General features: G+C 35.2%; 1 protein-coding gene across 4 annotated transcripts in view; it reads left to right on the forward strand.

The window, feature by feature from the left end:
• HDAC9 (histone deacetylase 9) overlaps positions 1-15,905 on the forward strand; it is an 847,690-nt gene that overhangs the window by 778,054 nt on the left and 53,731 nt on the right. For all 4 annotated transcript variants that reach the window (XM_081102525.1, XM_081102526.1, XM_081102528.1 and 1 more), the window contains one exon: positions 5,716-5,849. In XM_081102525.1, coding sequence (XP_080958651.1) covers positions 5,716-5,849 — 134 coding nt within the window. The remainder of the gene's footprint in view (positions 1-5,715; positions 5,850-15,905) is intronic.

The following is a 15,905-nucleotide window of genomic DNA, read 5'->3' on the forward strand; positions in this document are numbered from 1 at the left end:
CATTGATGAGAGAGAATCATCGATCAGCTGCCTCCTGCACACCTCCCACTGGGGATGTGCCCGCAACCCAGGTACATGCCCTTGAACGGAATCGAACCTGGGACCTCTCAGTCCGCAGGCCGACGCTCTATCCACTGAGCCAAACCAGTTTCGGCTAAAATAGTTGTTTTTAAATGAAATTAAAATAAAGCTAGGGTTGTTTCCTTTCATTACCACTTTCTTTGGGAACAATTTGGGAAACATTATAGAGAAGTGTTTGAGACGTGCTATTTCAAAGAATGAATCTCTTTGTGTCTTAGTTATTAAATACCTATCTAAAGTTACTCTTTGAGGCTTCTTAGATCAACCTTTCATTTCAAACAATTTTTCTGAACGACTAAAAATGCTGACACAATATGACTTCTTAGGCAGAAACAAGCCCTCATGGACCATCAGGAATTCAAGCTGAAAATTGTTAAACTACTACCATATTTACAACTTATTTCATATTCTTTTTAGAAACAAGAATATTAAACTTGCTTCTAGTAAATCAATAAAACTGAACAGAAGACTTTTAACTAAAAAAATGCCCTTCCAATTCTCTTTCCTTCTTCCTTTTTAAGTTTATCTTTATTATTGAATGTATTAGAGATGTCCCCTTTGTTGTTGTTTTTTTCATTGACCCCCCTCAATCCCGCCCCCTCTTTTCTCCCAGGCCCTCACCACACTATTGTCTGTGTCCAAGAGCTATGCATATATGAATATAAGTTCCCCAGTTCATCTTTCCCCACCCTCCCCCCAAACCCACCTTCCCTCTGAAATTCCTCAGTCTGTTCCATGCTTCTATATCTCTGGATCTATTTTGTACATCAATTTATTTTGCTCATTAGATTCCAGCTATGATGTGATCATGTGATACTTATCTTTCTCTTACTGACTTACTTCGCTTAGCATAATGCTCTCCAGGTCCATCCATGCTGTTGCAAATAGTAAGAGTTCCTTCTTCTCTACAGCCACAGGGTGTAAATGTACCACAGCTTTTTTTATCCACTCATCCACTGATGGGCACTTGGGCTGTTTCTAGATATTAGCTGTTGTAAATAGCACTGATATGAACATAGGGGTGCATATATTCTTTCTGATTGGTGTTTTGGGTTTCTTAGGATATATTCCTAGAAATATATCAGTGGGTCAAATGGAGGTTCCATATTTAATATTTTGAGGAAACTCCATACTATTTTCCACAGTGGCTGCACCAGTCTGCATTCCCACCCACATCCTCCTCGCCAACACTTGCCCTTTGTTGATTTGTTGATGGTAGCCATTCTGACAGGTGTGAGGTGATGCCTCATTGTCATTCTAATTTGCATTTCTCAGATGATTAGTGACTTTGAGCATGTTTTCATATGTCTCTTGGTCTTCTGTATGTCCACTTTGGAGAAATATCTATTTAGGGCCTTTGCCCATTCTTTAATTAGATTGTTTGTCGTCCTTTTGTTAAGTTGTATGAGTTCCTTATATATTTCATGCCAGTTGCTCACCTGAGCCTGCTCATCTTACCCCAGGCATTCAGGCTCCTCCTTAAGTGATGACCAACCTCCCAACAGAAATTCAGAAGCTAAAGGTATGTCTGGACTCAATAATCCAATTCCATTCCCATACCCAGTGATTGCTTGGGCCTAAGATATCATGTTTATAAACATGTTTTCTCACTTGATCACTTCTTTTTCATCAGCCTTCATACCAACGATGCTCCGACGCTATTGAGGAAAGCAATTTTTGCTCTGGCCTCTGCTACAGTTTTTCAACTGTGCAAATTAAGTTTCTTATGACAAGTACAATGCGCTATTGTGCCTTTTGTGAAGCTAAAAGTAAAAACTATTAAATGAAACTTGAAATTATGCCTATTACAATGATACATGATCTCAAATCAAATACACACACACACACACACACACACACACACACACACACACACACCACTGAAACTTTTATGTTACACGTCCTGAAAAGTAATACCTTGAGATTGGTAGCCAAACTTGGCTTCCTAATCTTATATATACATGTACATACATACTGCGGAAATGGGCACTGTAGAACTCAGGCTACTAAAAATTATTTTTGACTTCTTTAATTGGAAGAGAGTGCACAAACCTTATAGAAGTTTCATTCTTTACTTCATGTGAATGTTTTGTGCATGCTTAGCTCAGAGTTCAGCTGCCTCAATCTGTGGCTCCAGAGATCACATGGGCAACATGTGAATGGAAATAAACCCTGTAGGTAAAAGAAAGAGGAATTTGGATAGAGATCAAAGATTAGCTTCATTCCATTCTTTCCTTCCACTTTTTTTTTTTTATCCCATCTAAATTTGGTATTTTATGGGACTTTTTTTTTAACCCCAGAGGAAAGACTGAACTTAAATCAGATTTTGGACTTTCTCTCTCCATTTTTCTTTAAATCCATGTGATTTGATCTGCTCAGTCATAACTTAGATCATTGAATTCTCAATTGCTAGGACCCTTCAGTAAGAAAGATATGGTGTACTGCCTGGATTCATTATTATATCTTTTTAAGTTATCACTGTAGCCTGGTTTAGGTTATAGGAAATGTTGTCCAGAATATTTACCAGTATGATTAGCAGAAATATTTGCCTATGAGTATTATGGATATTGTTTGTTTTTTTAATCTTCTAGAGTGGAACTAACTGCTATATGCTAGTAACCTTGACTTAGGCCAAGGACATTTCTAAGCTTTACGGATCAGAATTTTGCATTACACATTTTCCAAAAGCTTACTGTTCTTTTTATAGTAATCAGACAAGAAAGTGGAGTTTAGTGTAGTCAGCCTCATTCCTAAGTGGCGTGTGGAAAAGATTCTTATTGGGGTCAAAATGACGTCCATAGGAAATGAGAAATGTTGCAATATTTTACCTCATTTTATATTAATTTTAGAATAATTTTTGCCAACTATTTAGAAACATAGGATAATTATAAAGTGACTGTTTGACTTCATCAAAATAATAGCTAAATGGATACAATCAACACATTGCAATGTTTCAAGGTATGGGGAAATGAACTCATCTTGTCCATGGCTAGCTAGATTCAAGTGCCAGATTAGAACTGAAATACTATGCATTCTAAAGCTTAAGAATGGTATTATTTAACTGTTACAAAATGGAAGCAATGTAGTTTGGTTTGGTGGGGTTATAAAATTATTTGATAATTTTATAGACTTTCTTTTAGTTCTTCAAACTCCATTATGAGCATCTTTTTTATTTTCAAACAAACGACCTCAAGACTTAAGAGAGGAACAGAGGCTTGAAAACAGAAAGATATAAAATATAACCAGCCCTGCTGGCATGGTTCAGTCCTTGAGCATCAACCTATGAACCGGAAGGTCACAGTTCGATTCCTGTCAGGGCATATACCCAGGTTGCGGGCTCAATCCACCAGTGTGGGGTGTGCAGGAGGCAGCCAATCAGTGATTTTCTCTCATCACTGGTATTTCTATCTCTCTCTCCCTTCTTCTCTGAAATAAATAAAAATATATTTAAATAAAATAAAATATAGCCTAATAGAACATCTTGGGTTGAACAATATAATCACTGAAATGATTATAAATGAAAATATCAATAAAAGTGTTAAACAGCAATTTAGATACATCTGGAGAGAAAGTCTGGATTAAAAATCTGAATCAAAAGTACATATAATGCTGGACAGAAAGACACAGAAAATGTGAAATAAAAGTTAAAGACCATTGAGGATATAATGGCAATGATCACGTATGTCTAATTATTGTTCCAAAATAAGATAATGGAAATAATTAAAACTTTATTCCAATAAATTTGAACACAAATAAAAAGCCACAAATTTCTAGAAAAATATAACTTAGGAAAAGATCGAAAGCTGAGTACTCCTAAAATCCCTGAAGAAATTTTATCAATAGTTAAAAATCTTTCTCAAAAAGAATACAAGATTCAAATAGTTTTACAGAAGATTTCTACACAATATTCTAGGGTCAGATAATGGTAAAAGAGGGTCTTAACCACATCAAAAGTCAATGATCAATACAAGAATGGAAAATAATAGATTAATCCTATTCATGGACATAGGTGGGGGGAAAAAAGCATTAGTGAAACAAATCTATCTGGTAATACATCACAACCAAACATTTTTAAAAATATATATTTTATTGACTTTTTTTACAGAGAGGAAGGGAGAAGGATAGAAAGTTAGAAACATTGATGAGAGAGAAACATCAATCAGCTGCCTCCTGCACACCCCCTACTGGGGATGTACCCGCAACCAAGGTACGTGCCCTTGACTGGAATCAAACCTGGGACCCTTCAGTCCACAGACCGACGCTCTATCCACTGAGCAAAACCAGTTAGGGTACAACCAAACATTTTAATCCATAAATTCAACCTGGGTTAATGTGAGAAATATTAATCATGTTATAGTGTTAATAATGCCACTCACAACACTATAGAATTATAGGAGAAAAAGCATCTTTTTGTACAGAAATCATTTAAATTCATCATCTATTTAAAATAAAATATTCAAAGTAGAAATAGAAAAGTCCCTCCTTATACTGAATGAGAACACAGTTACGTGTCATTATTCCCCTACCCATTTAGCAAATCACACCACATGTTTTGAAGGATGTGTCTAAACTGGAAATCTTATATACACTGCTTCACAGAGAGAGGATTGGTAGTAGCCCTTCAGAAATAATCTGGTAAATAATACCAGATTTTAAACCATGACAATTTGACTCCACTATTGCACATGTGCACAGAAGACTTGTATAAGAGTGTGTGTGGAGGCATTCTTTGTATAACAAAACACTGGGATTCGTAATAATAGAAAACTCAAATACCTGTCAACAGGAGAATGGGTAAATAAATTTTTCTATACTCATAAAATGGCCTACCAGAATAGCAAAGAATTATACCTTTATGTATCAGTAGGGATGACCTAAAAGAAAATGTTGAGTGAAAAGAGCAAGTTTTAAAAGTATAAAACCAGTTTTACAAAGTTCAAAAACAAGCAAATTCAACAAAGGAAAGCAATTATAAACACAAACTCAGGATCCTGATTCTGTGGAGAGGAGGAGGGATGTCATTCGAGAGAGGCACATAGGGGCGTCAAACTTATTGCTAACAATATTATCCTTAAATTGGGAGGTCAGTGACCAGATGTTTGTCATATCATTATACTTTATAACATATATAGATGTTATTTTTGGCATTTATTGACTATTTCAGAATAAAAGAATGTCTATAAAAATCTAATGTGATGGTAAAGTAATTTGGGGTGGTACATAGAAAACTTCCTTTATAATAAAGATAAAGACAGATGATGGAGAAAGGAAACAAATGTCAAACAAATGGCATTACTTACCATATTAACATTGGCCGTTTACTGATTTTTTTCATCCAGGTACTTGTAGACTGTGTTTTGCATGTACTGTGCCATGGTGAGTGGCATATTGACCTGTGCAAATTTTGGCCGTGATACTTCTTAGCTGTTAGGATCTTACGCTTTGGTTCCCTCATTTGTAAATAGAGATAATAACATGACCTAATTTATCAAGTTATTGTGAGTAGTAAATGAGCTAGCACGTGGAAAGTGCTGAGAAAGGACATGCACAGAATAAATGCCCAAGTAATATTAGATTCTAATAGACATCCTCTTTGATTTACTACTTTGAAATGTTTTCTTTGTATTATGGTAGGCTTTGGTCACTTGACGAAGCAATTGATGACACTGGCGGACGGACACGTGGTGTTGGCTCTAGAAGGAGGACATGATCTCACAGCCATCTGCGATGCATCAGAAGCTTGTGTAAATGCCCTTCTAGGAAATGAGGTAAAAAACAAAAGACACAAAACTAAACTAAACTAAACTAAAAGCACAAAAGAGCAGGGGTCAAGGACCAGGAATGTATGCACGCATATTTTTAAGTGGGTTTTTTTTAAATCCCAAGTACTCAGAAAGCACAATGTTTCTCTTACAATTCTAAGAAAGAAGGTAAGCCTTAGGTAAGAGAAGTTTACCTGTTCTCATGTGATATGCAATAACTTTTGCCCAGTTATACAATCCACTTGCATCCCCATCAATCAAGTTATTGGCAGAACTCAATAAATAAGATAATCCTTGGGAAGAGAAAGGCTTTGCATACTTGACCCAACCCATGAACATTGAAACACTGAAAAAGAAGTAACTCAAAGAAAATTTCTCTTTACATTTTCAATATGGGGGGTAGGGGGGGGGAGAAAGGTTTTAAAAATGTTTAGCTTTATCAAGGTATAATTGACAAATAAATCTGTATTTTATTTAGAGTATACAATGTGGTAATTTGATATACATTGTGAAATGATTTCTGCCATTAAGTTAATTTAACACATTCATTACCTCACATAGTTACATTTTGGTTTTGGGGGATTTTTGGTGAGAATACTTTAAGTTCTACTCTCTTGGCAAATTTCAGTTTTACAATACGGTATTACCAACTGTAGTCACCATGTTATACATTGGGTCAAGCATGTCAAACTCGTGGCCCACAGGCTGCATGTCTTGTTTATTTGGCCTGCGTTAGCTTTTGAGTTTGACATTCTTGTTATTAGATCCTTAAGCTTTATTCATTGTATAACGAAAGGCTTAAAACCTTTTTACAGACCTCTCCCTATCTTCACCTACCACCACCAAAACACCCCTCTTGCTACCCACCTCTCCCACCCCTGGTGTCCATCATTTTACTCTTTGTTTCTATGAGTTTGACTGCTTTTTTTTTTTCTGTTTTGTTTTCACATAAGTGACACTATGTAGTATATTCACTTAGCATAATTCCCTGAAGATGTGGCAAATCACAAGATTTCATCTAGCTTGTTGCAAATCATGAGATTTCCTTCTTTTTAAAGAATAAGTAATATTCATATATTTATATATCTACATATCTATATGTCTGTTTTCTTTATCCCTTCATCTGTCAGTAGACACTTATATTGTTTCCATACCTTGACTCTATGAATAATGCTGCCCTAAACATGGGAGTACAGATAGGTCTTCAGGATAGTTATCTTGTTTTTTTTAGATATTATCCAGAAGTGGGATTGCTGAGTTATATGGTAGTTCTATTTTTAATTTTTTGAAGAACCTTCTACTGCTGGATGATCGATCGATTGTTGAAAGTGGGGTATTAAAGTCCTCTACTATTATTATATTTTTTTCTATTTCTCTCTTTAGATATGTTAATATTTGCTTTATAAATTTTGATTCTCCTACATTGGGCATATAAATATTTATACTTGTTACATTCTCTTGAAGAATTGACCACTTTGTCATTATATATTAACTTTTTTGACTCTAATTATAGCTTGTGGCTTAAAGATCATATTTTTCTTATATACCTAACTCTGCTTTCCTCTGGTTTCCATTGGCATGGAATATCTTTTTTATGCCTTCACTTTCCATCTGTGTGTCTTTAAAACTGAAGTGATTTTCTTGTAGGCAGCATAGAGTTAGGTCTTATTTGTTTTATCCATTCAGCCACTCTATGTCTTTTGATTGGAGAAGTTAGTCCATTTACATTTAAAGTACTTATTGATATGTATGGGCTTACTATTGCCATCTTGCAGTTTTCTAGCTGTTTTGTAGTTTCCTATTTCCTCTCTTAATAAATTGGTGATTTTCCATATTGGTATGTATGATTTCCTTTTCTTTATCTTTTACTTAAATACTATCAGTTTTTGCTTTGTGTTATTATGATACTTGCATAAAACATCTTATAGTTATAATAGTATATTTAAAGCTGATAACATCTTGAAATTTAATGTGTATAAAAACTCTACATTTTTTCACTACCCTCCTTCAATTTATGTATTTAAAGTAAAAAAAAATTAAATCTTTTTATATTGTGTATCCATTATCATAGTTTTAGTCATTTTAATACTTTTATCTCTTGCTTTACACTAGCGTTAGAAGTTATTTACCTACCACAATTACAGTATTAGAGTATTCTGAATTTAATTATGTATTTATCTTTACCAGTGAGTTTTATATTTTTCTAAATTTTCATATTACTAGTTACCTTCCTTTCATTTTAACTTGAAGAATTCCCAATAGCATTTCTTTTAAGGCCAAACTAATGGTGATGAATTCTTCAGCTTTTGTTTGTGTACAAAACTATTCTTAAGGACAACTTTACTGGGTAGAGTATTCTTGGTTGTCAGTTTTTCCCCACTGAACTTTAAATATATCATCCTACTTCTTACTGGTATGCAAATTTCTGCTGAAAAATTCACTCATAATCTTAATGAGTTTCTCTTACATATAGCAAGTTGCTTTTCTTTTGCTGTTTCCTCTCTTCATCTTTAACTTTTGACAATTTAATTATAGTGTGCTTTGTGTGACTCTATAGGCTCATCTTAATTGGTAGTTTTTGGGTTTCCTGGATTTGGATATCTGTTTCATTTCCCAAATTAGGATAGTTTTCTACCATGATTTCTTCAAATAAGCTTTCAGGCTCTTCCTTCTCTCTTCTCCTTCTGTGACCCCTAGAATATATATGCTGGTCTTCTGGGTGGGGTACTATAAGTCTTTTAAACTATCTTTACTGCTTTTCGTGTTTTGCATGTGTTTTTTTCTTTTCGTCACTCTGATTTGATGAGTTTCACTGCCCATTACCCAGTACATTGATTCTTTCTTCCATTTGGTCTAGTTTACTGTTGAACTCCTCTATTAAATTTTTCAGTTGTTGTATTCCCAGCTCTATGATTTCTGTTTGATACCTTTTAATATTTTCTACCTCTTGTGTTAAATTCTCTGTGTATGCATTGTTTTCCTGACCTCAGTGATCATCTTTATGACTTATATTTGAATACTCTGGGGTAAATCAATTATCTTCATTTTATTAATTTTGAAGAATTTGTCTTCTTTTGCTTGGTATATAGTCCCCTGAGTTTTTGTTTGTTTATTTTTCATTTTTCTTGACTCTTTTTGTTGGTTTGTGCACTTTGGCTAAAGCAGCCACTTTTCCCAGTCTTGTATAGAAGATGAATATCATCAATCATCCCAGTGCAAGCTCCTGTTTACCATTCAACCCTTTGTGATTGTCCAACCTACAGTCGTTGTTATTAGTGGCTCCCAGTAGTTGAGTGTATGCCAAGACCTGTCAGTGTCCTTAAGGTGAGGATTACAGTCAGCCCCTAGGTGTAGTCTGACTAAAAGCTGGACTCCCTCGATAAAGAAACTGTAAGATGGGCATTTTTGCCTTCTGCACTGCGCCTGGGTGGACAGCCCATGGGTTTAGGGAGGTGTGCCTGTGCTGGTTTTAAAACTTCTTTGTTTGCTATAGTCTTGTGAGACTCATAAATGCATGCTGCGTTGGCTATCAGGGCTGGGTTATATGAGGTCCCATCCTTTGGGTAACAGCCATAAAGTTGGGGTGCTAGATATGTGAGCATACTCATTCCAGGTAGATATTGCTGACTTGGGTTTATTGCTGAAGTAAACCAGAAAGAGGTGTCACGAGCTCTTTTAGGCTCTGGGGAAAATCATGGTCAGCACCTTTATGTGTGCTAATTAGAAGCCAGACTCCTCAGGCAGCAGCTTGTAAAGTGTGTACTTCCCTTTCCAGGGAAAGACTGGGAAATGGGTTGTTTTGCTTGCTCCCTCTGCACTGAGCTCTTGGGGGATAGTCATGGCAAGTGCTCACACACCTGTTAAGGACTGTTTCTTTGTTTGCTAAAGTCCTGTGGGACTCACGGACATGAGCTTTCTCAGCCAGATGTTTTTGAGAGACCATTCTTGGGTAGAAACTTAAAATATATGATGCTAGATGTATGTTCCAAACCCTTCACTCCTCAGGGAAAAACTGGAAGTTTGGGTTTCCCTTCCAAATGTATGGTGCTATGTCAAGGGTTTGTTTACGGTGAAAGTATGTCTCAACCTTTGCTACCCGTTTGATGTTGGTATTTTCTCATTCATTCAGTATGCTCAGTATATAGGAGTTACTCAGCTACGTTCTGGATTCTCTCAGAGGGAATTGCTCTATTTATCGCTGTATAGTCGGTGCATCTGTGGGAAGAGGAAAATTCAGGAGCTTCCCATGTCACCATCTGGGTTTGGAGTCATAAAAATATTGATAAATATTTTCTCACCATTTATGAGTTCTCTATGCTAAGAAATATTACTTCCGTCTTACAAATGGTAATAATGAGTCAAAGAGGTTTAAGAAATTCATTCAATATCATGCAGCTAGAATGCATTAGATCCAAGATATGAACTTAAATCTATATTGTCAAAGGTAATTTTTTTCTTTCACATCACATACATATTTCCCTGACTAATCAGCAGATTTCACATCAAATCATCATGAAGTTCACTTCCAGATCACAGCAAGCTTTTGGACCAATTAATTACAATTCCACAAATATTTCAGTTTGTATATATTCATTAATGTTATTAGTTCATTTATTTTTATAGTGAATGTATAGAGATGTTATGACTATTTTATATATTTTACTTTTTTCATGAACTTGAAATACTACATTTTAATGAAATACACATATACACAGTCATTTTAAAAATCTATGATTCATAATGTTTTGTAACAGTAGCTAATGCTTGGGCCAATCCTATATAATAAAAGGCTAATATGCAAATCAACCAAATGGCAGAATGACCCATCACTGTGACATGCACTGACCACCAGGGGGCAGATGCTAAATGCAGGAGCTGCCCCTTGGTGGTCAGTGTGCTCCCACAGGGGGAGCACCGCTCAGCCAGAAGCCCTAAGCACTAAGGATGTCTGACTGACGGCTTAGGTCCACTCCCCACAGGCTCCCGGACTCCCGCAGGACTCAGACTACGACTATGAGAGGGCATAGGCTGGGCTGAGGGACCACCCCACTTCCCCCTCCCCACCCCCCCCCCACCCCCCAGAGTGCAGGAGTTTTATGCTGGGCCTCTAGCACTATTTATAAAGGGAAAACTATTTTCTGCTCACTGAATATATATGTTTTATTGTCATCATTATCTTATAGAGTTTTGACATGGTTATTTTGCCATATTTATTGACAAGAATATATACATTTTAAATTTGAAGGAAAATATGAGAGAGAAAACTTGAGTGCTATTAAAGTATTTATTCTGTGTATAATTTTAGACAGCTCAATAACCCAAAGGATGTAACTACCTAATGATTTGTTTTGTTATTAGTGAACTGCTATTTCAGATCACACATAATTCAAGCTGTCTAAGGTTTTCTAAATATTAGAGTCTTTCTAAAATTCCTATAAACAAATACTGTCAAACAGAATATTGGGGGTTTTTGGTGCCAGTTAAGAGGTGTAAAAAATAAATGCTACTTCTAATTATCAGTTAATGTTGGGCTGTTCTATTTGCCTATCAGATGATATATTTTACATTCTCAAATTACTTATTTGACTTTAAATATAGAAACATTTTAAGAAAGCCAACTGGTTTTAATATTTGCATTAAAAAGGCTTATGCCAGATGTGCAGAAAACCTAACTATAGGTTGTAGATTATGGCCTACAGATGATTGACCTGCCCAGAAGGAAATGTTAACCACTTGCAAAAGCCAACTATTTTTCCAACTATGTGAAAGGAAATTATGGATTTCACTGGCTGTCTTTGAGCACAATGCACTTGTAATCTCTGCATTTTGCCCATTCTATTATTTCAGGGGAATATTTCTAATGAGGATGAAATAATTTTTCCTGTAGTCTCTTTCTTTTAGAAATGACTGTTTCAGAACACATTCAAGTCAGTTGTGTGGTGTTCTTAATTTATCTCAGTTTACTAAAAAGCAAATTGGATATGTTTTATATCTTCCTTTCATGTATGCTCTTTTGACTGGGATCTCTGTGGTCATTTTATTATACGACCTAATCCTACACATCAAGTTAACTGTTTTTATAGAACAATTACTGACATTAGAAATATGTCACCTGATTTAAAGTTTGAAACATATGCCGTTTCTCTACATTTTTAGAAAGACCAGGCTTGAGATAGAGGAAGGGATAAAAGTATCATTGGCCATATGAGTATATAGATGTTAAAAATTCTAGTATGTGATAATTGAAATGATTATTGGCAATATTGACTGCTTAATCAACTTTAATTATCTACAAGTCTTATAGTAAATTTGACTTAGTTATTATAATACCCTAAATAGCATCTTGCCCCTTTTTATTGGCTATCTTCAATTACTTAAGCACAATCAAAAATTTGTTCATAAAGCACTAAAGAAAGAAAAGTTTAAAGAATCTGTCTTTCTGTATTTTTTTTCCTATTGAGATTTCTTAGGGATATAAACAAGACTATAGATTCCAACAACGTACTTTAATAATAACAGATGAATTTGGAATATTGAACTTTGAGAAGTAAATTTTGGTGTGTTAAGTCTGTCAATATACAGAGTTACAAAACTTAAGAGAAATAAAGATTTCTAAAAATGAAAAATGGAAGAAAAATACATATGTATTGTACATTATAATTCATTTGAAAAAAAGGAAATGAAAAGGTAATATTTGAAACAACTTAAGGAACAAAGAGTTATTCTCACTTTCATTGACAATATAATTTATAATCCAATGCCTGGTTTTCTGTATTTCTTTTTCTAGTTCAAAGGTCATCATGACCAACAGCCATGACTACATTGAAGTTTTAAATTTCATTCCTTTGGAAAAGTAATATATAAGGCATATTACATTTTTTAAAAAGTACATACAAGTAGTTTTTACAGTAATTTTACTTGGTAAGCTCTAGGTAAGAAAATAAAAACTGTTGTCTTTCAGATACCAATTATGCAATTTCAAATCCTAATTTTCCTTCAAACTCCCTTTTCAAGTGATTAATAGGGCAATTATAACTTATTATCTGAGATTTCACTTTCACAAATAACAAAATGTAGTAAAGCTTGAGACTAAAACATTGGCAGAACCTACTTTGGCTTCTATACACTGAACATGCAATTGAACTCAAATTAGGAAGGTCAAGAAGGGCCTTTTTGAGGGACTCTGCACTTTGTCAGATGTATTTATTCATGTGCAGAGGATTAGAATTCATAAACATTTTGCCAGTTTTTTAAATGCTATTTCTTTTCCTTGTTGTTCTTGGCCAGGCCATGTCAATACAGCAAAATGCTGCTTCATATGGCTTATTATCAGCAGAATAATATGAATTACATAACCCAAAGGAATTGTAAAATCAGCAGGAACTCTTGGCTCTGCATCTCAGTGTAGATACATAGATGGGTACCAAAAACTTTATTTTTTAAAAAATTAAATTATCTGAGTGTTGCATCCAAAATAGGCATTTCATATTTTTAAATATTTTTATCACGAAAGTGATCTAGTTAACAAAACATCTTTTAATATTCTTTCAAGAAATATGCACTAGGTCAATCAAAATAATATACTGTTGGATTAAAATTAATTTGAGCATGGTACAGGAAATTCCAAGAGGCAACTGATTTTGAAGACATACCTGAAGTCCTTTTTTTCCCTTTCTCTTGGCAAAGTTCAGACTTAGATTTGTCAGTTCAATCAGTGTATGATGAATATTTTTGAACTTCCTCAGTGAAGCACTTAAAAACACCAGCTTGGAGTTTGCAAGAAATTGAAGTGACTACCCAAATGAGAAGACTCATTAGGTTGCTTGGTATGGCTTCAAAGATACTGATGTGAATAGTCACATCTTTCTCAGAATTAGTTACAGAAAAATCTGTAGGGTTCTCAAAAGAAACTGATTTTGGTAATCTGCATTTGTGCTGGCTGGCAAACAATGCCACAGTTTCTTTAAGGCCAAATTTGCCTACTGTGACACCCTGGGTTGCTTCCTCTGGGGGTGGGGGTGGGGGGAAGCTTTCACAAGAAGTGAGAAAAGCTTAAGCATTTGGCATTCCTATGGAATCTGAAAGGAAAAACATTGAAAAACTTCAGGAAGGTTAAAAGAGAAGACATACTGTAGGCAAGAGCCTTGTGTAATGAGTTGAGAACATAACCATTAAAAGACCTCCTATCAAAAAATCAAAAAATAAAAGACCATCTGTCAAAGCAGAATAAATGACAGTTTTAAGCTTGTTAGAGAATATATACAAATTCCCATAAAGAGAAGCTGTTGAGATGATTCCAAAGCCTCTAGTACTGAAGATTCAGCACAACATATTTGAGTCTATAGCATATTTTCTCTTGATCTCCCCCATTCTTTATAAAGTTGGCTTCTAGATCTTTTCCTTCCTTCCTCCCTTCCTTCCTCCCTCTCTTCCTCCTTTCCTTCCTTCCTTCCTTCCTTCCTTCCTTCCTTCCTTCTTTCCTTCCTCCCTCCCTTCCTCCCTCCCTCCCTCCGTCCCTCCCTCCCTCCCTCCCTCCCTCTCTTCCTCTGTCTCCCCTCACCCCTCTCTATCTCCTCTCTCCTTCTCTTTTTAATAACTGCTGTCTCCTGTTGAGTAGGCTCAGCTGCTTTCATTTGACTTGGATTTCAGCAACAGTGGCTAAACTTAGTGATTGTGTATGTTGATAATCTTTCCAAGATGACTTTTTGCTCTAAAGCTGCTGAAAAAGTCTGTGGAATTGACTCTAGTAAGTTTTGACAACCACCCTCGAGGTGAACTCTTAAGATGTTGTTGTCCAAGTTGCTCATCGGGGGTTTGTTTTCATTAGAGTTTGAATGGGGAAGTAGTGTTGCCATCTTTTTCATCCTTTTAGATTATGTATGGCTGGCTCCATTGGGGAATTGGTGTGAATCTGGGAAAGCTTACAAGCTCCTATTTTGGAGCTTGTAGTTCATGAGTAGAAGAAGGGGAACTTAATACAGGGAAATGTGTGATAAACCAAAATCACACATGAAGATCATTCCATGATCTTCTCTTAGAATTTGAAAACCTATCCACACTCCGAAGAGAATGCATAAATACTTTAAAGAGATTAAAAATATTTTGAAAATATTATTTGAAGATACTTTCCATTGCAGAAAGGGCCTATGATGTTGCATTTATTATATTCAACAAGGCTTATGAGAAGCAGAGCCAAAGTAACTAGTTTTTTGGTTTGTTTATGTGTTTTAGCAAATGCTAAATGAAGTAGAAGTTACCTGGATAATTACAATTCCATTATGCAGATCTTCTGTACTGTTTGTCTTTAGGCTTTTCAGAAGGTGTTAAAAGGAATGTGGCTGGAAACCTGGACCCTTCATAGGGTTCTGGTTACCAACACAAGCAAGGGAGCATTTCTTTTCAGTGATGGAGCAAACATGTTATGACATTCATTTATCTGTACATTCATTCAGTAGTCTTTTATTGGGCATCTATTTTGTGCTCAAGTTCTAATACAAGTAAAAATAAAAGAAAAATTAACAAAGTACTTTGGAAATGTATGATCCTTTGTTTTTAGCTATATTTGCACAGAGGAATATTTTACTAGTAATAGAGGAAGTAACATTTAACTTTGATCTTGAATAAAAACGAGATTTTTTACAAGCTAAGGTACAAGGAAAGGATGTATCTGTTGTAATGGAAAGGCAGAGATTAAGACTTCTTGAAATAGTGGATGGCTCCTTTTGGATTTGTTTGTTTTGTTTTTGGCAGAAGAAAGGCTGCTGTAAGTGTAATAAAAGTAAACAATGAGGCTGGCTAAGTGGAACTGAATATCATAAGGAATTAGAATTTCTGTGGAAATACAGAAGCATTGAACAAATGATTCCCATGCTTCGAAGTACTATAATAACCAAATAATGTATGATTTGGGAGATGGCAGAATCTCATAGGAGAAAACAAAAATGTATTATGGAAATAATCATTAGGATTAGTTTGCCCCAGATTATCAATGAACAAAATTATACCCTACCAGTGATATGCTGGACCTGGCTCTTAATAGCTTGTGAGAGCTAATTCTGTGAA

The sequence above is a fragment of the Myotis nattereri genome, assembly GCF_964212035.1.
Source record: "Myotis nattereri genome assembly, chromosome: 11".
In the NCBI taxonomy this organism is placed as follows: Eukaryota; Metazoa; Chordata; class Mammalia; order Chiroptera; family Vespertilionidae; genus Myotis; species Myotis nattereri.